Here is a 25,498-nt window from a genome sequence, read left to right on the forward strand (position 1 = left end):
GACTCCTGGTTTGATATATGCGTGTTGCAGGATCCCCACTGCAACAAATGGTGGAGAATTGTGAGCAGAACGATCCCCGATCCCTAAGCGACTGATTTGTGTGAGTAAACCCTGGAAACTTTGGATTCCTCTTCTTGGTTTTGCTTTGCTATTCCGTATCTAAACTATGGAGGAACAGTGGGAAGACTCTTGGCTCTCCGAGCCGCATATGGACATTTATCTTAAACTTAAAACGATTCTTGAACAACGATTTGTAAATTTTAGCTTGATTCAAGCTCAAAAAGAACTGAAACACTTCCTGGCATGGTTGTTTAAGAACTTTTTCTATGTTTCTTGGGATTTAATTCTTACCAAGGGCTTTTGGAAAACCGTTTGGACACAGTTAATATTTGAGTCAAAATATATGCCGATGGAAGAATATTTTCGTGAATATTATTTAGTTACCGAGACTGTTGAGCAATGTCAGCTGTGTCTTGGCGAAGGGAAGCCTGGCGCAGGGACCGTGCGGCCCAGGCCACGTGCACCGAGCGCTCTCCGAGCAGCAGCGAGGCAGTTCCCGCGTGCGGGCAGAGCCACGCGAGCCGCAGTGTCGGTGGCGGAGCAAGGCGCGGCGGGACCCGGCGGTGCCCGCACGGCGCAGCACAGCGCGTGGTGGAGCGAGCCCCGTGAACGCCCGACCGAGAGGGGCGGCACGCGGGCGGCGGCTGGCGGCGGTGGAGCAGAGCCGCGCCCAGCCGAAACGCGCGCTGGAGCAGGGCACGGGGGAGTCATCGCTCGGGGGCCCGGCCGAGACGTGGGTGCAGCACCCGGCATTGGCAGCGAAGCTGCGACCAGAGGAGGCGACGCGCGGAGAACTGAGCGGCGCGGCCCGGCCCGGCCCGCGCAGCCCCGAACGCGACCCCGGGAAGAGCGCGCAGGCACGAGCAGCCCCGACAATTCCAACACGGGAGCGACCGAAGGAGAGAGCAAAGACACAGCGAGACAGAAAACAGCAGCCACTCGGAAAAAGGAAAAGATAATAGTAACCAAGATCTTAGGGATAGTAAAATGGTATAATGTTAAGCAAAATTATGGTTTTATAACAAGGTGTGACAACCAGCAAGACATATTCGTGCATAGAACTGCTATTAAAAAGAATAACCCTGAAAAATACATCCCAAGCTTGGGAGATGGAGAGGTGGTGCAATTCAAAATTATACGAGGTAGAAAAGGGTTACAAGCATCGCAGGTCACTGGGCCTGATGGTGTTCCTGTAAAAGGCAGTATATATGCAAAAAATCGTAGTCATGTTAGACAATATCTCCATTGTAAGTCCCCCTTACAGTCTCCCTTTCCTAATCCCACCTTTCCCTTTTACCCTGTGTCCTATTACCCCCAGTGTATTCCCAATCCGTTTTTTCATCCATGGTTTCCCTCACAAAACCATGCTTTTGCCAACTGTTTCCCCAAAAATCCCTTTCCAATGCCGAGTGGAGGATGAAAAGGGGGAGGGAAGAAGTTAAACCCTCTCCTGCCTCAGTTTCCCCACAAAGCATGCTCAGAGAGTTCTGTCTCCCTTCTGTCAGCCCTAAGATGTTCCACAGAATCTGTTTGGACATTTAAAGACTCAGGAGGGTGGCTTGTTTTGTTTTGAAACTGTTCTTGTTATGTTTATCCAGTTGTTTTCATTCTCCTTTTATTAAAATAAAACGGGTGAGGTGTTGGGGTCCCTCCCCTGCCGTGTAGCCCTGGGAGAGGGGCCCTGAGGGCACAGACACGGGGTTTCCCTGTCCCTGCTCAGCCTCGTTCCCATTGGTTGGTTTGTGTTCCCTGCGCGGGCAGAAGGACCCTTGGTCCGGTGACTGGAACAGTTCCTGGGCAGAGCTCCAGCCATGCGGCTGGAGAAATAAACATCTCTGAAACATCTAGCAAGAATCTGTCTGTCCATATATATTTCCTTTCCACGGGACTCCTGGTTTGATATATGCGTGTTGCAGGATCCCCACTGCAACAATCAGGCCATTAAATGAGAGGTCTTTAAAATTATCTCACCAGAACAGTTCTTTTTTCCAAACAACACCAAAAGAAGATGAGATCAAAGAATTTCATAAAAGGCGCTTTTCTCAGCTTATCTGTCATCAAATGAAGGTATTAGGGAAATGGCCTGAGAAGCTTTTCCTACTTGATACCCCTTTTGAAGTGACTACAACTACAAACCACACCATTTCTGTAGAGGATTCCAGTTGTGTTTCTCCCTTATATGAGAGGAAGGACGCAATAACTGTATTACACCAGCTGGGACCCTTCTGGGGTCCTTGCTCGTGGAGCTTGGGCTTTCAGGGGGCAGGCAGGGAGCAGGGTTGCTACCCAGGGAGTGCTCCTTCCCTGAGCTCACCGTGGAGCTCACAGCTACCAACAATGCAGTTGGGGCCACACTGAAAGGTTTGCCCCAGCTCCCAGAAAAATCCAGTGACAACACAACACATACCCCTCCAGGATAATTTGGGGTTGAAGATTTTCCCAAATTTAGAAGTTTTTTTGTGTCAGTTCATGTCTAAGGTTGGAAGCTGGGGGATTGAGCTGATGAAATGCAAATGCACATAATTAGTTCAGCATTTTCATTGCATGCCCTTGGCTAATAAATTCCACATATTACAGCATTCAAAATTTAATCCTGATCTAAACCCTATTTGAGCTAAAGAGAATCTCACCCCTAAGCCCTGTAGATACTGTGTCAGAAAATTAGATACCATATTATTTTATAGGTGTCACATAGAAAACATTCACATGGGGAGGAGGTATAATCTCCATCAGTGACCAAGAACAACAACAACCAAAATTTTAATTCTTCTTAATTTAAAGCAGGAAGGAGGTAAAACATTGAACATATTTGCACTCACATGAGAATATTTTAGGGTCTTTATATGAAATTTTTGTCTATTCAGGCAACTCAGAGCTAGAATTTTATGTCATATTCTCAGTGAGTAAAATGAGAGCTCTATGGAGGAGAGCCAGCTGACAACTCTCCACCTGCTATTTCTGTGCTACATTGAATTACTCTAAATTTCATATATTTTTTTAAAAAACAGGATTAATTAAATTTTGGATGATGTTTTCTTTTTACTAGATCTAGTGTGAGCCTGATACACCAGCTAATCCAATGCATAGTAAATTCGGTCCAGATAATAATCTGACAAAATTCATTATCTGAGAAAACAGTAGGAAGACTGTATTCAGGATCAGGTGTTCATAAATTCCTCAGGAAAAAGGTCTGTGTGAGGCAGGTAATGTTAATCTGTTATTCTGAGCGATATATGATTGATGGTTGCAGAGTCTGGAGTATAGATTTTACTCATAGCCATGCTTGTTCATATTCCAGCATCTATGGTACAGTTGAAGACCTGTTCATTTCACAAGTGATGTCAACAGCAGCGAATTTTGCTTGCCAGAGTAATGTGGGATTAGAGTCTTTCAACAATTGAAACAATTTCTAGAAGTATTAGTGCTGAGGTGATAAACAAATGGCACATTTTTTTCACTCTCTATGAATTTGGGACAGGCTGGCTTCTCTTCATTTTGGACAGTTTTAGAGTATCGCTGGATATGTCTTTGGAACTGCCATTAAATAAAACTTCCTTCTTGAGTGCCAGTCTAGGTAAAAGTTAATGATCCCTTGAACTTTCTTGCAAAGAATAGGTGATGTCCATGAGGTCCTGGATAATGTTTCCTGCTTTGAATCATTAACTTGTTACTTCCCTGGTTCTGTGACCTACTGCTTGCACGTAGTTAAGTCCCCCACCCAAGCCAGCCAATTTATCTCAAGATACATAATACTAGCCACATTTTCCTTGCTGAATAGTACTATGGGATGTGTTATGGGCATGAAAACCAAAAAACTTTGTTCCAGCATCCATTGATATTCCATAGGGAGGCAACATGAGTCTCCCATGACAAAAGTGACATACCAGGATTCTTTTATGGCATACAACTCACAGCTGAGTACATGCTGCAAGGCAAGTCTTTACAGTAAGACACTGTAAAGGATTTGAGAATCTCTGTACTGAATTTGAAAGCACTGTTTGAAAACTAATTGCATTTGATTTGTAGCTTTTTCTGTCCATTCACATGGTATGGTATGAGGGGGTAGAGAGGGATTTTTGAGTGTCTCAAGGCCAGCTACATTTGAAACCGTTCTCAAGACTTTAGAAGTGTTTTTTATGCCACAAGCTCTCAACTAACATAATATCTGAGGTCTCTACAAACAGAATAGGAATATTGTGTAATCAATTTTGTAAAATCAAGAAAAGTAACTGGTTCTTTTTATAAGAAACAAAGGTGGAAAGCACAGAATTGTTTCTCTGGAGGTATTATATAACTTCCAGCACAGCTAGGAATTGATACTTTGAGTAAGATTAGAATAAGAAGTAATGCAAATGATTTGCAGCAGTGAAAGATTTCCAGTGGTATCTTTTATAAATACTGAAACAGATTGCCAGAGGAGGTGAAGGGCTGCTTATCAGTGGTGATTTTTAGGAGAAGATCAGTTTATTTTCAGTAACTGATACAATTTTCTGACCTGCGAGGCAGAGTATGTTCAAGGAATACTATTAACTACCGTCTTTTGCTGCTGACAAGGGGACTGAGAAGGGAGCAGGGCATTTCTGGCAGAAATGAGGCTTGGCTGCAGTGGAATGCAGACAAACCCATTTGCCCTCTGGCAGACCAGAATAGCAGAGGCTCCTGCTTCTGGCTCTTTGTGGGCCAAATTGAGTCCACTCAGCAGGGCCGTTCAGGTTCACAGATTTAGATCTCTGGCTTATGGTGTCCAGAGACTGCCTTGCAGCATTGAAAAGGTTAGTTCCCCTTGGGTTAGGTACAGCTGATCATGCCTGTCAGCCGTGGAATAAGCTAGATGACCTTGCAAGACTTCTTTATCCAGTTTTATGTGGTTCTCTGATTCTCTCTGGTCTAAGTTTTAACTTTGAGGCAATTCTTTCAAGGGCAAAAAATGAATTTGAAATTAAAAACTGCACAAAGCTGAGTAAAACTGAGCAATAAGCCCTAACTGTAATAGTATTCACCAGCTTGAGAGAAATTTGGAGTGTCCAGCTGACAAAAAAATCCTCTAATACAAATCTGAACATGTGCATTTTGTGTTAAGTGAAAGATGCGGGTATCTCATGGGAAATTTAAGATAGCAGTTCCTATCATGTACAGATCAGTACAGATCATTTATTCTAAGAAATATGGGATTCGTAGAAATTGTCCCCTTCTTATTTGGAACTCCTTGAAAGCCCTGGTACAGAACAGGAAAAACAACACAATTAGCCCCGATTATAAACACTGCAATCAGAGACAGATAACCTGTCGTAGTGTCCTGTTGGAGATTGTTACTGTGAACTTCAAAAAGGAATCACAAGAACATGAGAGAGCTTCTTGTTGTTTTCTTTAGTGTTGTACCTGGTTTTTCTCTTGGATTTATATTTTTCCCTCCTAATGCTGGGATTGTGAAAAATGAATCTGCCATCCTGGTTAGTCTTCGTCTCAGGGTGGTGAAGGTTTGCACATAGTTTTGTATACAGTATGCCTGTGCAATTTCCATCAGAAGCAGGAAATGTTTATTTAAGTTCTGAGGGGTGGGACAGTTGCTGTAGTTTTAGGTAATTTTAAATAAACTGTTTGAGCATCCTGTTTAAATAGAGTTAAGTAATCACCGTTTTGTATTAGTTGAAGAAGAATTCCATACATGCATGACATGAGTAAAATATCATCTTACAGAGCATACCAAGGTGATACATTTACCTGACTTCTTGAGCAATAAAAGTTGTATCTTTGACTTTTGTTTTGCAACAATTTTAGTGGCTAAACATATTCCATTATGTAACAGTACTCTACTAGAATGTGAACTAATTTACATTACCTGTATTTAATACACATATTAGTCTCCTTGATACTTTCAGGGGCCTCTGAAGAAATCTAATTCAAATACAACTTTCTGAAATTGGGAGGAAAAATCTGTATTCATAAAAAGAACTTAGTTTAGGGAACTAGTGAGAATCAGGAAGAATTTATTCACAGCCAGCAGGAAAAATTTATTCACAGCCAATTGTATGAAAACATAAGGAAAAGATGGTTGTTGGAATAGGCCACTAAGATTTATCAATTGTGAATTTTGCTTGAGTCCATGTTCACTGCCTTTCCTGAATGATTTTAAGTATTGTAAAAGTTGAACTGGGGGACAAAAAACAGTAGTGGAAAGATTTGTTCTCCGACTTGTGCCATGGATGCACAGCTCTGTTTTGACACTGGGAGACAGATTGCATGATTTATTTTTGTTTTGTAATGTTTCAGTGATGAGGCTATGTTGAACTGCATATTGGGTCCCCCAGCTGTTAGGACTCATTTGAAAGGAAAAAAAAAGTTTCTGTTCTTCAGATTGAAGTGATAATTGTACATGGTTTTATGTCTATCAGTGGATTGTCTTTAGACTGCAATTTAATGTTAATGAGATTTTAATTGGAAAACAAATGAAGGACAGACGGGTTAATGACTGATAACAATTTTTTAAAAGTCTTTTAAGATCTACACAATAATTAATGTAAACAATACATCAAAGTCTTTCTATGCCTAACCTTTCATACAGGGTTTACATAGAAGCTTGTTCCTTAACAATGGTATTATTCCACGTCTAAAAAACTAATAGACTGTATAGTGTCATCTGTTAAATCAGAACTGATTGGCAAGATTATCTGGTCTTACTAGTAGGAAGGTCTTGGTCATTAATCACACCTCCACAAAGAGGAGCTGGATTGACTCTGTTATGTCCTTAGATTTTATTGCTATTGATGTTTCTGGAAATCTCCCCTCCTTTTCCCAATTAAAACCATGTACATTATTCCAAAAGAAAAAAAAGAACCTCTATCCAGTGAAATTCATAACATCTAAACCCAAGTAAATATAAAGTGGCAGGGAGTGCACGTAATACTTAGTCAGATATAAACACAAAAATATAAATAAAGCTGAAAATCGGAGAATGACAATAATCACAATGAAGTGTGAAGTATTGGTTTGAAGGACTTACTGTAGATCAAGGGGTGGCTATTTCGAATGTCAAGAAGGATGAAAAATTAAACTGAGACAAAATTAGAGGAGTGGAATTAGAGAGATGAAGCAAGATTTCTAGTTTAACTAGTAAGCCTACTTCTCCATACAGGGATAAGAACTTAGACTGAGGTTGCTTTTGGTGTCCAGTTTTGATGACACAGAGCATGCAGGAGACTCTCAATTAAGGAAGTTGGGAGGTGAGACTCAAATCATAGAGATACTAAAACAGGCATTATGCATTCCAATATAGGAGTTACATTTATGGTCAGAAAAATCCTATGGAAATACAGAGCTAGACTTCTTTTGTTTTGATTTCTATCCTGTTTATTTCATATCCAGTTTTCTTTCGAAATCTCTTAGCCGTGCACTCTGCTCTGCTTTTCTTTCCATTTGTTATTTTAGGTATTCTCATTCAACCATATCTTTTGAGAAATTCGAGGAAAAGCAGGTATGATTAAGGGCTAAAATAAACCCTGAAACAGAGTCAAATTACTTCAGAAAACATATTAGCTTTCTTTGCAGTACTATTTTTGCTTTATAGGTGCCAAGAGAGGATTAATCTGTAATGTCTTTGTGATTTTGCCTTTTATTTCAGTTTATATAATTAAAGAGTTCCCAGGACTGCTTTACATTTATTTTATTCATCAAAACATACTTCCCAAATGTTATGAAAACAAAGTTCAAAAATAATGCAGTCCAAACCAAACCCATTCAATTTTCTCTTGGAACACAGTTGAGAATAAAGTCATACCTTGTATCTCATTTTTAACTGAGTAAATGCTGCATTGTCGCTTAATGTATAATTTTTAAGGGTGTTCACTTTATATTCTCATACTTCAGCATTTTAATAACTCCTGGTGATACATGTACCAAGATACATATAATCAGGAATAATACAGTTATTTCACTACATGTGGGAGGATTTCATCCTCTGCATTGAACTCTGAGGTCTCATTGGGTCACTCTGTGTGTGTGCTCACATTATGACAGAAAGGAAGGAGTTAGAGGGTTGGGAGCCTGTATTTTGAACATTAACCTTTGATGAAAGATCGGGAAAAAAGTTTGAGTGCAAAAATCAAAGTAGTGTGTCTGTTGTTGTTGAGGTTACGGAAATAAAATATATAGACTTGCCAATCTCAGCTCCTATTCATAAAATATTCTTTCTTCTCTTGCATCTTCTTTTCAAGTAAATGTGAGTCTCAGATAATCACATCATTGTCCTGACCAAAAAGAAAGACCAGAGAGTGCTTTTAAGAAAGTAGTTTCCATAAGGACTGAATATATTTCATCAAAAAAAGATTACACCTTCTAATGTTGAAATTCTAGTCTGCTGTGTTTGTGCATGTTGTGCATCTTACTGTTTACTCCATGCTAGTGGGCTTTCCCGGACTCACTGTAAAGAGAGAACAGAACTTTCAAACTTATTTTTTTTCTGGGAATTTTCACTAGACAACTGAAATATTTACTGAGGAAAACTGGAAAAGTGACTTGAAATACAGATGTGTAGCAGAAGAATTCAATACCAGAGCAAATTCAGTTACTGAGCTGTTAATTCAGCTTTTAGTAGGTATACTTTTGATGAGATTGTCAAGTAAGCTGTAGAATCTGTCAGAAATACCCTCTCAAACTGAGAATGGGATGTGCACAATAAGGAAGATATGAAAGAGGATAGATAGATAGATAGATAGATAGATAGATAGATAGATAGATAGTTGACAGATATCCATGTCCAGCTCAGGGAATACTGCTAAACCTTTTGTTCAGACTGTCTGGTGACATGATACTTTGCTAAAGAGTCCAGGTTAAATTTTCAGGTAGCTAAACCATAAGTGACCTAAAAAAGACTGGACTACAATAAAAGAACTTGAAGCTTTAACTAAACACAATTTCTGACATTTATAATCAGCAATTAGGCATTTAATGAGTGTCACAAAAAGCATTGGCTCTGTTTGGATCAAGCACAGAGTATTTAATATGAGAACAAAAAAAAGTATATCCATCCTGACATGTTAGGAGATGGCCCTCATTATACAATTGTGTAAATCCACCTTTTTCTGGTGTTATCACTGTTGGGAGCAGGAGCTCCCAGCTCAATGACAAGTTGAGGGTCACCATTTGGGAGTCACAGCTGTAAGGCACAGCACCGTCACTTCGCATCAGCATTGTTTGCTTTCCACTTGTCACACAGATGCAGCAAAATGATAGCAACGTTGGGAATGAGTATGGCTGCTCAGGAGAATGGGAATTGCAGCTTCGTTTTCCTTGTTGAGCCCACTCAAGTCCAGACTGTTGACTTTAGAAAGGTTGAAATAGCAATGTAAGAAAGCTCAATTTCAGCAAGTGTTAGAAGTTGCTTTCGCCAAGTGTTAGTCGTGCTCTCCTCAGCCTCCAGTCCAACGGGTTTTGTGCTTGAAACACTGAACTGTGTCCATGCGAGAGAATCTTAGGCAAAGACCTGCAAAGGGATACTTGAAACTGCTCTTCAGAGATACCCAGTCTGTGGTGCAGCAGTGAGAAGCCTAACAAAGGACAGTGCCCACATCTTCTTCTTAGGGATGTCGTATCCTCTTACGGTATATTCCAGTAGCAGTACAGCTATGCTTTTGACTGGCTTCATCACAAAACTGACTGTATTGAGGTTATCCTTGAGCTCTAGCTTCTGAAATCCTGAGACCACCTGAGAACTATCAGATTTTCTTTTAAAAGATATAATTCTTTATATTCTTATTATTCTTAATATAATTCTTAATATAATTCTGTAACTCTTACTGGTTCCGAAGATAAATCAGACAGACAGCACCAGGACCCATATTTTTGCTTAAAGAAGCAAAAAGGGTTATAGTTAAACCCTACACTAATGTCAGAAGGTCTGCACTATGATTTTGAGCATTTCATATCAGCAGTACTGAGCATTGCAAAAAGAACAAAGACATGGCTCTGAATCCATGCTCTTTTGAGTGTATGATGCAGCCAGAAACTTTGATGCTATTCTTCAGGAGGTTTTCCTTCCTAGGGGATAGTAAGAAAAATGGTGAAAAATGAACCAAAGTCATTAGCAATGTTTTACCAAGAATGCCAGTTCACCTGTCTTTCCAAATTTCATCCAGTCTGGCATTCTCTGTGTTCCCAAGATGCAGGAGGAAAGGCACAAAGTTTTTTTCTGCATCCTCTTTCTGTAATCAGCAAAAAGTCAGACAAACATTTCTAGCCTCCTCCAGGAAGCATCCCTGATAAGTACAACATTCAGGCCTTAATGAGCAGGATTAATGCACACACTTAAGTTTAAGGGTATTTTTAAGTGCTATGCTCGGAGTCTGAGTCATAGAGTAGATGATTAAGGACAAATGACAAACGTCTATGAATTTCTGGATTCATATGTATAAACTATGTAATCTGCAGGCTTGGATTCACTAGGGGGAGGTTAATTAAACTTCGATCTTCTGTTGTTTTTCCTTGTCCAAAGCAATGTCACATCTTGTCTCCTTTTCTTCAACCCAGCACACCAGGCACTAGGAACTAGAGCCAAACTGCAGTGTGACATCAGAGCTGCAGAGGGGTGAAGTCCCATGCTCACACACCTGTGAATCATGTGACCAGGGAAAGAAATGTCTGTGTCACATCACATCAGGACTACCTCCACCTCTAACTAAACTCATGTGCATATAGCTGTAGATCATTAACAGTAAGGAAATAAAGAATGTGAAGTAGCCATTCACCAAGGGTGAGCGGGCAAGGAGTTGAAGATTTAGGGGTATTAGTGCAGACTAGGGAAAAATAGGAAAATTTGTAAGAAACACTTAAAAAATTAGGATCTATATTATATCAAGTGGGTGTGTGTCATTTCTTTCCTTATGCCTTCACCTGCATTGCCAGTTTACATAATAAATGGTTCGAGAGGCCAAGCACATCTTTAGTTTACTGATATTTTCAGTTCTGGCTATTTCAACACGTGCTTAACTTTTGGGTTAATCGTATGACTGCCTGAGAATCTCAGTTGCTGTTCTCAAGGAAAGTTTGTTTCTAGTCCTCCATCATGGAAATAGGCTTGAAAGCTTGAACAGGGAAGTGATAAGCATTAGAAGAAAATAAAAAGAACCTGATACATATTATAATAATACAATCTTATTTCATTATGAAAGTTTGAAGCAATTAAAAAAAACACATATAAGTGTTTGAGATCGGCAGCACTGCTTTCTATAGCTTAACAATTCTAAATAATTTTTACATTATTTGGAGAAGATGCTTTGCAGACAAAGTAACTGGTAAGAGAGAAGTGAAGAAAGAAGGAGATTGAAATAATAATAATAGTCAATAAAATTGACTTATCTTTTCATGGTTATGGCTAAGTTATGAAAGAAACATCACTTAAGTATCTCTATTATTATATGGCATTGATTATAATTCCATATGTATTTGTTGATGTGTGGAAATTTGTGTGTCTGTTGTTTAATACACTATTTTGATTGCCTTTTTCTCATTTCTCACTTTGAGACTCATCTCATTTTCTTTAGATTTGGAGGGTTTTGGTTGTCTCCTTTTTCAGAATCGTAGCATTGGTTCCTTTTATTTCTTGATGTAAAGGCTCCAGTCACCTCATGTGTAGCTTCAAACAGTTTTTTATGCCACTAAAAGAAATTAGCTAAATACCACTGTTTAATTAATTTCAGGACCGGCTCTTTTTCGTCATGGAATATGTAAATGGAGGAGACCTAATGTTTCAAATCCAGCGCTCACGCAAATTTGACGAGCCTCGATCCCGCTTTTATGCTGCAGAGGTCACATCAGCACTCATGTTTCTTCACCAACATGGTGTCATCTACAGGTACTTTTTTTGATCAAAAATAAAGTATTCTTGGGGCTTCGGGATGGTTTTGGCTGAAATCCTCTGTCTCTTGGCAACCAGTTTTAGATTAGTTGTTTGTTCCTATTTGCTTACACAGAACTTTTTTTTGGCTGTTTATCATTGAGAATGTTAACATTTGAATAGCCTCTGCAGCAGTCGCCAGCTGTGTGTGCCAGTTTTGTGTTGTAGTCCAAATAAAGTGGGTTTGAGAAAGCTTGGCACAATGCAGCCCAGAGGTGACCTTTCTGCAGATCGGTGCAATCTCTTCACTTTCCTCTCTGTGCCATAGATTCTCCTCTCGGTTTCTAACTCCCTGCCACTTCCTGAGTTTGTTTGTCTGAATTGTCTCCACTCCGATACAATCGGGATGGTAGTTTGCAATGCTTTGCTTATGCCCCTTCCTCTTGACTGTTTGGGTGAAGGCTTAGTCACCAGCAGGAAGTGGCTCTTCAGAGACAAATTCTGATTTGCTTTCAAGTGCCCTGCATCTATTTGAACCTCCCTCACTGGCCCCAGTCTCTAATCTTCAACATCCATGCACACACACACACAAGAAGTGCACTTTGTTGTGCTGGGATGGAGAATGCATTTAGGGATAGGCTTTATTATTAAAAGTAAGGATTCGCTTTGAAAAATTTCACCCTGATGTTAATGTGTTTATTAAATCCTTTATCTTGTCATTTCACGCTTCCTCTCTGTTTTTATTTGTTTTTAGCAGCCTGTTATTGCTTGTGATAAATTTGGGCTTTCACAAGCAGCATGCTTAACAGGTTTTGTAGTATAAATCTGTCCTGTCTAGTAAAACCTTTGAGTTCTTAAGATCTAACTGACCTCTGTTTTCTCCCTTGGTATTCCTACCCTCTTTCAGGTTATCAGTTTTGATTTGAGGTAATGATCTGAGGGGCAGATAGTCTCAAATTTCATGAGGAGAAACATCAAGATGAGGATATGGAATTTGTCATATCCCTGCATTCATGTAAAGGCAGGTCTTAAGAGTACTAGAAATTGAGAAAGGAATATTAAATGTTTAGGAACCAGGGCTGAGTGGTAAGTTCCATTAAAAGCAATTGGCTTTCCCACATGCAAAGGGATTCAAAGGGAAATTTCTCAAAGGCGTCTCCTTTCCAGAGATATAGCAAACAGCAGAACATCACAGCTTCTGAGGAAAGTAAATCTCTTTGAAAGTGGTCCTTTCATCAAAAATCTAGTTTTCTTTATAAAAATCTTTGCTAGCTGCAGCTCTTAATCTCCATCTTTTATTAACGCTGGTATGATGTTTGCATACTGGGTTGTACTATTGGCCCTGACACTTCACATGGGTTTGTTTTCAAGTGCAGAAGATCCAACACATTTCTTACCTTTCCTGCCCATATCATATTTCCTATTCATTGTCTGCATTTACTTCCAAACCTAGGTATTTGTACATTCACATAATAGAATGTGGCAACCTCAGAATTTATAAGTATCTGTCATAAAGGGAATAGACAAGCTTGGCACTTTGAAAAGTGAAGGATTTTGAGGATTTGTTTCCATGAAATACTTGGGCTAGTTTCCTCTTCCTGGAAACTGGAGGTAGACCCCTTGTAATTAGCAGTCAGTTTAAGGATTTCTGTGAGCCACCAAGAAAGAATTGGTATAAAATTACATCTCCCTTCTTTATATGAGCATGCATTCATTCACCCCCCCCCCCCAACTTTCTCTGCTCCCATCCCTTAACACACATCCTCTTCTCTCTCTACCCTTTCTTTCCTACCTCTTTTCCCTTGTTCTGTATATAGCTTCTTCTGTGTGTTGGCTCTTAGCTGGATGCATTGAATCGCTTCATGTGCCTGTGTTCTTTCTATGGCTTCATCAGCAGAACGCTTCCATCACAAGAGGAATGTCATTCTGAGACAAAAATGTTTCATCATTTAAACTTCACAGGGTACTCACAACTTCTGATTCAGACACTATGCTGACATGTCTGACATGCATGTTAGAGTATGACACTGAACTTGTAAATGGAGTGTTATGCTGAGTGTGCGAGCAGAAGACACAAGAGAATGTGAGTTGTAGGATGAAAGCATAAGCTATTAAAAGCAACAGGAAGAAATAAGGAACAGATTCAGTTTTTTGGTTTTTTTTTTTTTCATAGGCTTTTGGATCTTGACATAGCTATGTCTGTACGAATAATTGGTTTTCCAAACTGTGGGATACTAGGAGTTCAAATATTTGTAAAATGTACATCCCAGTTATGCTGTAAAATACAGTAGAAGGAAGAAGTTAGAAATTATTTTAAAATAATTCATCATAAGAAAATGTCACAATTCATTCACAATGTGCCAGGCCCTGGGAGAATGCATTTGTTTATGTCAAGCATATGTAAGAATAGTTGTCTTGCACAGAATGGTTTCAGCCTAATTATTCCATACCTCACTGCATCATTTACTACAATGTTAAAAATGCATTGGGATCAAGTCACTCTTTACATCTCCAGAGCTCTTATTAGCTGGCAAACAAGGAAAGAAAAGGGAAAGAAAAAAAAGAAAATAAAACAACCTTTCCTCCTGACTAGCTAGCAGTCTTAACTACCTAACATGCCTTCAGATAGTTTAATAAAGAATACTTGTCTTCTGTATAATTATATTTCTAGAAAAAACATTGTGGTGTGAAATTAATGGTTATTCGCCAAAGTGGGAAATGCTGCTTGTGTGGGCACTACTTCAAGGAAAGTGGAGAATATATAAATAAATTAAGATGTTTGATGGAAATGTAGGTTTCAAAACAGCTACTATACCTTCTGATCTTTTTTCAGTCTTGTATGTGGAAGTATTTGTGTGGAGCTAAACAAAGTTATATTTTTGGAAGTAAATAACTAGCTTTAGCTCATGCTTTGGCTTGTTGGTTAGGTTTTTGGAAAGTGCTATGATGATACTAAATGATCATCTTTTATAATAACTAGTTTATCCTCATTTCCCCTGAAGTTCAAAGAGAAAGCCAGGTCCCTGTTTGGCAACAGAAATTATTCTCTGAGTTCACATCTTTGCAGCTGGCCCAACAGTTGTTCCCAGACTTGTCCAATTACTGGTGTGCTCACTGGAATTAACATAGATCTTCGTTATGTTTTTCTTCCTTATGTTTATTGAGTTAATGTTGGAAATAAAGATGAACCCCACAACTTTTATAGATAAAGATTTTGCATTACTGAATGCATCTCGTATGATAGATAAACTTGAGGATAATTTTCATTGTGACATTTTTTAAAGGTGCAGTGTTACTGTTGTGTCAGAAACACTTCAACAGCTTAATAAAACTGTTTACATTATCCCTGCCACCTTCCCTCTCATCTGGCATTCAGCTATTCAGGCACATGGCAGGCTGGGGCCTGATAATACAAGTACAGTCAATCAGACACTAGAGAAGTTTCAATCCCGTTTTCTGGCGCTTGTCCTTGTTTGTGTTATGCAATTGCAATTGCACCACTGTGAAAAAATGTATCCGAGCTTCAGGAATTAAGAGCTAGACTATGAATCTCATTTTGATTTTGCCTTTGAGCTGGACTGGAGTTTGCCCTTGGTGAGGAAGGGTTGTGGACTATGTTTGGTGTCACCTGCCCCTGGAGTCTGGTGTATTTAAAGTCAGTTATCATAATATGTTAATATATATTATGTCTGTATAAAATGTATTAGTATATATTCTCATAGAGGGAAGATGCAGCAAACTGTGTGTGTTAAGAAACTGTCAGTTCTGTACTCTCCTCTTGTACTGACTTTCAATATTCCTGTGCACTTTCTGCAGATCAGTGTACACGTGGCATGTCCTTGTTTCACTTGCAGTTGTTGGGCTGAGGTCAGCTGTTGTTGGGCTGTTGAGTGGCTGTCTCTGCTCTCAGTGTAGGAGTTCAAGTGAGGTGACACAAGTGACCTGCTCTGGCCTGAAATACCTACAGAGAACTGTTGTCCCCCCAGGCAGGAAGGTCGGCACTAGAACAGGGTACCACATCGCAAACATCAGTGATGGTGTCCCCAGTTCCTACATGATTTAGGAAATAACTGTGAGCTGTAAGAATTGTTTCAGTGGTTGCGTGTTGCCTGATCTCTGTAATCCTCCTGAATCATTCAAGTGCTCTCTCTGAAACACAAAAGAAAGAAACTGAATGTACACAATTTTGGTTCACCTGAAAGGATGAAAAATATCTTAACTGGGAAATTAGTGTCACCTGCTTTGGGTTGACCAAGGTAGGATCAAATTTTTTGCTTTCAAGTGTCGGATCTGTGACGTGTTGCCTTCAAATCATGCAGTACTTGGTCATGATGGAGTCCTATTCATAACTATGGGTTATTATGTTCCTCAACAATATGAAGTAATAACCCAGTCTGTAACTTGCTGGAGCTTTCTGAGGCTCTCTGCACTCTGTAATTAATGTGTTGGTCGTGATGAAGGATTTATTAACACTGAATTGAGCAAATGTGGATGTAAATGTGCTGATGCCAATCCTTGAGTACCTTCAGCCTTTTTCTGTACACAACTACCCTAATAACTTGTTTGAACACTAACTGAATTTTTCCCTAGATCAATTTCCCCAGCATTCCTGTTTATCAGGGCAGCACACACCAGTGTTTCAGCAAGAACAACTACCTAAAATTAAAAGCACTTTCATTAGTGTGTTTTTATGTGAAATAAGAGCATTTATTTAGAAAGTCTGACTTCATTGGTGGTTGTGTGATTCAGTGCAACCTTGGCAGAGTAATGAGGAGTTATATTTACACTGATGAAGATGTTGCATGGTCAGTGGTTAACATGTTAAAAGTCATCATTCTCCCAAGTTACCTTACTGTGTTATTTCTGAATGGCAGCAGCCAAATAAAATTCCCCTCCCCCCCCCCCTTTTTTCTTTTAAGCAAAACTAGACATGGAGCATTTTGATTTACATATGTAAAGATCATCGTATTGCAACTCAGAATACTTAAAGGTTAAACTGGTGCTTTAGCTGTGGTCCATGAAAGAGGCCAAGCCCTTGTACCCTCCTCTGGCATATTCACACCTAAGCACAGGAATACACTGAACACAAGGTCCTCTCCACATGAACTGCCTGTTTCAGCAGTCTGCTACAGAGAAGTTACAGTTTGCTTCTGGCCCAAGTGAGCAACAAACTATTTCCTTCACCTTCAGTAAAAATAGGAAGCAAGGAGTGAATTGTGCAGGTGTGTCTGGAGTCCTAGTGTCTCCAGGGACTGCTGCCCAAGCCACGCCACCTGACCAGTGCTCCTGGCTGGGTTTGAGCCCTGGACTACATCCACGCTCTCTCTGCCCTGCCTGGTCTAGTTTCCAAAACTGAATGTGAGCTCCAACGGGATTTTAGTCAGTGGCCTCCTGCCCTCTTTGCCCTTTTTCTTGCTGGATTTAGGCAGACCAGCAGTCGTGAAATGCATAAATAAGCAGGATGTCTTCCCCGCAGGAAAAGGCAGTGGGCTGGGGTGGAGAGGAGTGGAGCTGAGGGAGATGAGAAGCAGGAAGGAGGGCTGGTTCCCAGGCTTCTGGCATTCGGACCGAGGGAGTCCACCCTGCCATCTGCCCAGCTTATGTATTGTGCTAAAGGCTCTGTCGTATAGGAGAGCCTTTGACAAGGTTTCCAGCTGTGGAAGGATGAGTAAAGGCTGTGGGAATAGGATATGAACCACATGGTCTTGCCAACAGTAGAATGCTTTCTAAATTTCTCCTGGGTTTGGAACATAAAAAAATGGCTGTTATTGTCTGTTGTGTGGGAGTTGGGTATGTGGGGGGGCAGTGCTGGGCAGTTAATATTTAGAAGGATAGACCAGCACCATTGACCTTATTTGGGGAATGACAAGGTACTTCCAGGGCGAGTTCTTGGTAGAGAGGTCAGCATTGTTTTTTTGCTTTGTGTTTATTTGGTGCAAGATTTTCTTGTTTAATGACCGTTTGTATAGTGCTGTATTGTGTAAATAAAGCTATGACCTTTACCTTCTGATAACAGTATAGAAGTGAGTTAATGTTAAATGAGAGTGAGCAGGGAGTGGGAATCTGCCAGGGTTAATGCCAAGTTTACATTCCTCTGAGGGCAGCCATGTTCCGGTACCCTCAGTAGAAAGGGCAACAGTGCCTCTCAACAGATAATAGCAGTGAAATGTTACAGAACATATTTGTATTTATTTCTGGGTGAATGTCACTGATTTTAGATGATTGATGTTTGTGTCTTTATTTTATAACAGGAAGAAATGTGTGTTATCTCTCAACATTTGATAAGAAGATTTTAACTCAGAGAAACATACACAAAATAAAAATCCAGTAAAGCTGCAGCACATGTGAAACTGAACTGTACTGATACAGGACAAACCCATTAGTTTTCCTAAACTGCTGAGACACGGCGCTGTTTCTGCAGAGTCATGTACACCAGCTCCAAACAAAATCATACTCTGCAAACAGTTTTCCAACAGAAGAAAGAGAATACTTTCTGTTTCACAATGCATTAAAAATCTGAAGGTGCTTCCTACATGTAATTCTGCTGCTAACAGGCAAAAGTTAGGATTGAATTTTACAGTGCCCTTCAGTTATGTTTGTCTTCAAGGAATGAAAAATATTTCTATAACCCAGTTGCAGTGGTGTTGAAACTATGTCACATTAAGGGTGAGGCTTTGCCTTTTTGCATGCTGTTGAATGCATCTGCCAAAGTTTCATAGTAATGCAGAGAAGTGCACAACAAACGTGGTTCTGAGGTGATAGGCTTCTAACAAAGATTTTGTTGTGCTCTTGAGATGCTTCTCTCAACAAAGAGTCACTGAATAATGGAACTGTAGAATCACTTGGGTTGGAAGGGACCTTAAAGATCATCTAGTTTCAACCCCCTGTCATGGACAGGGATACCTCCTGCTCTACCAGGTTGCTCAGAGCCCCATCCAACCTGGCCTTGAACACTTCCAGGGATGGGGCATCCACAGCTTCACTGGGCAACCATTCCAGTGACTCACTGCCCTCATGATACAGAATTTCTTCCTAATATCTGATGTAAAAATACTGGCAGTTTAAAGCCATTCCCCCTTGTCCTGACACTACATGCTCTTGTAAATAGTCTCCCTCCATCTTTCTTGTAGGCTCCCTTCAGGTACTGGAAAGCCACAGTCATGTCATTCCAAAGCCTTCTCTTTTCCAGGCTTCACAATCCCTGTTCCCTCAGCCTTTCCTCACAGGAGAGGTGCCCCATCCTTCTAACCATCTTGGTGGCCCTCCTGTGGGCTCTCTCCAGCAGGCCAGTGTCCTCCCTGTGCTGAGACCCCAGAGCTGGATGCAGCACTGCAGATGGGGTCTCACCAGAGGGGGGAGTAAAGGAACGAAATCCCCTCCCTCGACTTGCTGCCCATGGTGCTTTGGATGCAGCCCAGGGTACAATTGGCTTTCTGGGCTGTGAAGCTGGGAAGTAATGCGAAATGTTAGATGAAAACAAGTAAGGAGCTCTACTTAGTGGGAGTTTTTTTAATAGTGATGACAAAAATGCTGAACAACCTTAAAAGAAAATTTGGATTATGCCCTTCAGTAAAGACATTTGCATACAACTCTGTTTTTTGGCCAGAACCTTGCTACTTTTGGCTCAAGGTTTACATTTATTCTCTTTGCCCATCTTCCCACCCCCTCTTTTATCCACCTCCTTGTTATATAAGAGCTTATCACTTAGCTGCTGCTCCAGTAACATTCCTGCATGCACTACTCAAAGGCTGATTTTGGTTGTGAGGCTGTTCATATGCATGATTTGTGCAGCTTCCTGAATGATTTGGGACCTTGGTTTGAGCAAACCCTCACATTTGAGAAGGCACTGTTATTAAAAACCATATGTTCTTTTGCTTAACACTGCAAATGGCAGTGGAAAATGAGAATTTAGCCAATCCGAAAGCTGACATAACTGGGTTATCACTGAATCCTTTGAAAACTTTAAAAATGTCTGTTTAGCTGACAGCTTGTAGTCAAATGGAAGAAAACAGAAATAATATTGTTCAGCAGGAGGTTAACTAAATAGGCCTAACAAACTAAAACAGAGAAAATACAGCCAGTAAGAACCCCAGCACTTTGGGGAGTGCACCAAAGTCTTTACTGCTACCAGCATAAATAGTGGTAGGATTACTTCAGAAAGACCTTGGACAGACAAGGTGCAGTCTAACCAAGGCAATCAGAAAGGGGAACAGAATGGCTCTGGTGGCCCTGACAGTGCTGAAAGTGAGCAGAAAGATGAGGAGTAACAAGGCCAGAGTGGTAATAAATCCCTTCTTGTGCCAGCAGTAATTCATGCCCCTCTCCTTGGCTGCCAGTGTGTCACAGAGCCTGAACAAGCAGCTCCCCAGAGCAGCAGACAGTAGGAGAAATAATCGTAAGTAGGAGTCTTCATCATCTCAGCAGCATTGAGTACATGTGGAGGAGGCAGATGTGGAGCAGTGTAAGCAGGAGTAGCAGTAATGCCAAGGCCAGCTTTTGCCAAGATGGGAGATAATAGTGTGGTTTCTGCACTGTTACATACCTTGGGATGGATGGCTCCAGGGACAGACAATTTACTCTCACCACCAATTTGAGTTTTAATCCCCCAAGACCACTTATGGTGGGGGTGTAATATTTTAGATTTTGAAAAATTTCTACAGTAACATCCAGCTTTTGAGAAGAGAGGCTTACGTGAAGCCCAAGCAGCACTTCTCACAATGTACACACCCCTTGGTGTGTACATTGTGGTCTTCACTTCTTGCCTCCTGCTTCGAGAATTTGTTTCCAGTAGTCAATCTTGCAAAACAGCAGAGAGAGAGAGAAAATAGATGTGAGAGGCCAGAAATAGTGGTGGTATTGACATATGTATACTTTTTCCTCGAGGCTTCAATTTCCTTCTCCTGATGTATGGAGGACACAGAAAATGTCACTGTCAAATGCAAACAGTGCATGCAGTTGTGTGCATTTTTTTTGGTGTAGATTTGACAGTGGCAGTTGTAAAAGTATTCTTCACAAGGTATTCCAGTGCTAGAGTGTGTGATTGCCCCTTCAAGGGAAGGGGAGGATGGGGTAGCTTCAACAGTAGATTGCCAGTATAGCAGCCAGCATGGCTGCACCTTGGTATGAACTGGGTAATACAGAAGCAGTACCCAAAAAAATGAACCAAAGAAAGCTTGGTCACTAATAACCTGAACAGAGGAACTTCATGTGTTCAAAACATGGAATATAAAGGATAAAATTAAGTAGTCACAAGTAAACATTATAGCACTTCACCAAGTATTTACTTGATTTATTATAGGGTTTCCAAGGGAGATCCTATGGTCTACTAAGACCCATTTAAAAAATGTCTAAATATATTCTAACACAAATAATGAGTCAGATGGAATTGCTATGGTCAGTTAAGTGGGTAATGGATATTTAAAAGCTTTCAAACATCAATAAATCTGAAAGAGCTCTAATGGAATACTTGTAGAACAAAAATAATTGGCACTTAAGAACTGCCTGAGTATGTGTCTGCCTAAATTTAACTACCAGTGAGAGGACAGCAAGTGTTTATGGTGCTGTATCCTGAGGATATAAAAGGCATACCAAATGCCTGCCAGTTCATTTGCTGATAATCTGTAATGGGTCCAGAGAGGCCATAACTATGATCAAGAGGCTCTGATTCCCATTTATATGAAAGTCTTTAAATATCTGCCAGCATAAAAGGATCCTCCGATTGTGCATGAAGAAAGTAGGCAGCAGCTCAGCAGCATGTGCCTTGCACAAGGCTAAAGGCACTCCACTGCAGGCTTGTTGAAGCTGCCTCTGCTAAAACCCTGTAAGCTGATGTCTGCAGACACTGAATGAGAAATGCCCCAAGCAGAGCAGAGAGAAACCCTTCGGACAACCCTGCTTTTAGGCAGGTTCTCTTTTCACCTTTTGAAAATTCACAAAAGAAAAAGGAGGGGGTATTTTGTCAGCTCCAGATCAGAGCTAGTGGTATGCTTGCACACAAAGTAGGACAGAAGTTTGGGGTTTCTGTGGAAGTCCCAAGAGGAAGAGGATTTCACCATGATTTCTAAAACAGCTGCAGATTGAGTAGTTGTTTTGTCCATGAGCAAGAGGGTTTGAAGAAATTTTGAAACAGCATCCTGGAAATTCTCTGTGTAGTAATAACAACAAAACATTAACTGGTATTAGTGAGCTATAGCTTATAAAGCCAGAGACAATTCAGTGATGAATCTCATATAACTCACTATTGCTAGAGACTTTTCTCACCCGGCTCAGATATGTGTGCTCTTAGGGCAGAACAATTGTCTGTATAAACCCAATCCAAGAGAGATTATACTAAAACCAAAAAACTGTGCCCACAACACATACAATAATGGGGTTTGTTTATTGCCCAGCTTGTGTAATAGCATCCATTTAAAAAGCAGTCAAACACAGTTATGTTTGCCTAGTTATAGCAACAGAATTATGAGGGTAGGAAGACTGTGGAAGGATTGATGTCTGGGGCTGAGTGGGCACTAAAGGGTGAAAGGGTGGAACTGAATCATTGCTAATGGAGTATTTTGTTTCATCATTTAATGAGTTGAGAATCACAGTGCCCCTTAGGTTTTTTTTTGCTACACTATCAAGTCTTAACTAAACAATACTATAAATTGGTTACAGAGACTATAAACTAATACCCTTATTTGTTTCAGGGTTGGGCAATGCTGGGTTTAGTATATCGTGTATATGTCTTAGAGATACAGCACAACTTCTGCAACCTCTCTCCCATTCTGTTTGAAAAGCATTTTGATAATCTTTCTCAGAGATTTGTTTGTTCATGCATTTTTAGCTAGAATTAAAAATATGATAATAGATAATAAAAATATGTTGTAAATGTGACCATGACATGACATGGGTATAGAAAAGCCACTACCTGGCATATAAGAGACTGTTTCTTTAAAAATCATGACTCTTATTTGCAGTAAAACCTCCTTCTGACACTGGAAGAAAAAAGCACTTTTACAATGGAATTAAATTGTACTCAGTGTGCTCAGTTTAAGGCTGTCAGAAGGATGCAAAGAGACTTTATTGTACATTATAATTTAATTAAACTTTATAATATTTATAACCTGTATAATTAGGTTCCTTGCTAGTCTTTGCCCACATAACTATCTGGGAGCTTTATGGGATAATTTCTGATCTTGTCAGAACATGGTCTGGTTAGCAGATCTCCGAAGAGGCTGGGCATGCAGAAGTTACCAAGATAATTCCTCCGGCCCAAAATAACTTTTTTTTCACGTTGACAAAATTGTTCAAGAACAGCCCCACTGACCAGTAGTTAATATTATAATCCTACTGAAGTTAGTATTTACACGCAGTGACTACCCAGTAAGTACGAAGTGTTAGAGATTAAAGTCATATTTTAGCCTCCCAAATCTTTATTCAGAATTGCCTCTCTCTTGCAATTGGGCTGGACGGTTGGCTTCTCTTGGTAGTCTCTCTGTCTTCACAGCTGAAGGTAAATTGCTATAGCACTCTCCTAACCTTGATGTTGGCAAAAGTGAGTACACTGTAAATTTCCTAAGTCATGCCATGTTTTATTTCAAATGAGTAACCCATGAGTCATCTTTCCATTGCATTCATATTAATTAAAAATCGTGGGGTGCCTTGTATAAGTAGATTTTAAGTGGTGACATTATAAGTTGGCATTACAGCCAAAGTAGCATTCCCAAGCACGTTTTCTGGAGGAGATGGGGGAAGGCTGCAGCAGCTACATTGGAAAAAATGCTGAAGTTGAAACTTCCTGCACATGAAAAGATTGTCTACAAATGTTTGTGCAGCTTTCTGGCAGAAGTTGGGGGCAAAAGTAATTTGATTTTCCTACACAATTGTAATTTTAAGAGTATCTTATAAAATATAATTCTCTGCATTAACATACATAGCCCATTTTAATTACATATCAAAGCAAGATTTGGATTTTGAACCATTAGCTTCTATGACCTCTGTCCAGAAGCAGCATAAGGAGTTTATTTTATGCATAGATCAACATATAAGGGCAAGCAACTCCCATTTTTTCAGTCATTTTCTTCATACTTTATGGACAAATAATACTCTTCTTAATTTTGCCAGAATCCCTCCACTGCAGTGATCTTCCATCAAACATAATAGAAAATTGTTAACTGTACAGAATTTTGAAACAGACAAATCTATCTGTATAATAGAATGCTTTTACAAGGTTAGAAGGCAAAATAAATTTAACTCACAGTTTTTACAAGAATTTCTGCAGAAATCTGTTAAACTGCTGTTGGCTGCTGCTGTTTTGATCCCTGATAAATACAGCAGGGTTAGGAAAGGTTTTAAATGAAGAGCCTACATACCCTTCCCAAGTTGAGACCACGTGATAGGTTAAAAACATGTTTAGGCATGTGAACTATGCTGCTGAAATCAGAATAGAAGCAAAAATTATTAAAATCTTTCTTCTAGTGATTCCATATAAGTAAACATTTTGTTAGAAGCAACATTCTTGCTGTGTTACATCATTTCATTTATGCTATATAATTTATTTAGTCCTTTCTGTGTAATATTACAGGCACCACTCTGTGGAAATGCTTCCCATAAAAAGACCAAAGTGAGGCTGGAAAAAATCAGTGTCTGCATAAAAGTTCACTGCAGAGTTTTTCTTTTCTGAATAAGAAAGCATTTTTCTCCATGGAAACATGATACGGAGCTTAACAGGAGTCTACTTACTGCTGGGAGCTGTGTTTGCTCCCTGCTAAGAATACCCTTGGGAGCATAGGGGAAAGCATTCTGATAAACTGGTCTCTTTTATAAAAAGAAACATTTTATGTGAAAGTCTTCAGCAACCCTTCTCCTTTACACTTTCTGGGCTTCCTAAAGGTGCAGAGGGCATTGGCTAGTACAGAAAAGGCACTAAAATGTTGGCTCATGCTGGTGCATTAATCACTTCCTCAGGATATGCTCCCAGTCACCTGAGTTTGGCCATTTTGTTGTATGTCCTGTGTTGTGGTTGCCAGACTAAAATATTTTCTTGGGTTTTTTTTTTTAAATCTTCTTTAAATTTTGCAGAGTGTGTATATAGAATTTGTCCAAAGGAATGAAAGAAAAAGAAGACCAGTTCAAGTTATAAAATAGGTTTCCCGCATTGCTGTGTTTTCACTTTTCCCATGAATCTAACAGTGCATCTCTCTATTCCAGATGGAAGCAGAAAATAGGCATTATTGAGGATGTAGAAGATTTATGCTTTTACCAGCAGATTGTAATATTTTACAAGCTCTTCATCTTTGCTGTGTGTTCTCATCTTGGAATATGCTGACGGTCTGGTTCCTTCGCTGAGAAATTGCAATTTCTTTTCGTTAGTTTTCTTTTAAGAAACAACCTTATTGTAATTAAGAAGAGAACCTATATTAGCATTGAGTAGCCTTCATTGTTTGCATCTGTGTTCAGCAGGTGGATAATAAGGTTGCTCTTAGTCTTATTGCAGTGTTCACGCAGCCTGGTCTCCTCCTTTAGGTAACGAACTGGACCAAAACAAAAGTTTTCTTCGTAGCTGCTGGGAATCATAGAATGATAGCGTATCAGGTGGGAAGGGGACCTCGAGGATCATCTGATACAAACTTT

At 39.9% G+C, this 25,498-nt stretch overlaps 1 protein-coding gene across 2 annotated transcripts in view; it reads left to right on the plus strand.

Annotated features, from left to right (window-relative positions):
* The window catches only part of PRKCE (protein kinase C epsilon), a 287,813-nt gene that overhangs the window by 221,741 nt on the left and 40,574 nt on the right, over positions 1-25,498 (plus strand). For both annotated transcript variants that reach the window (XM_042051563.1, XM_042051562.1), the window contains exon 11: positions 11,751-11,905. In XM_042051563.1, the coding sequence (XP_041907497.1) occupies positions 11,751-11,905 (155 nt within the window). The remainder of the gene's footprint in view (positions 1-11,750; positions 11,906-25,498) is intronic.

Source organism: Corvus kubaryi, unplaced genomic scaffold (genome assembly GCF_017639235.1).
Source record: "Corvus kubaryi isolate FWS band 111438036 unplaced genomic scaffold, C.kubaryi_AGA036_p1.0 76, whole genome shotgun sequence".
Lineage (NCBI taxonomy): Eukaryota > Metazoa > Chordata > Aves > Passeriformes > Corvidae > Corvus > Corvus kubaryi.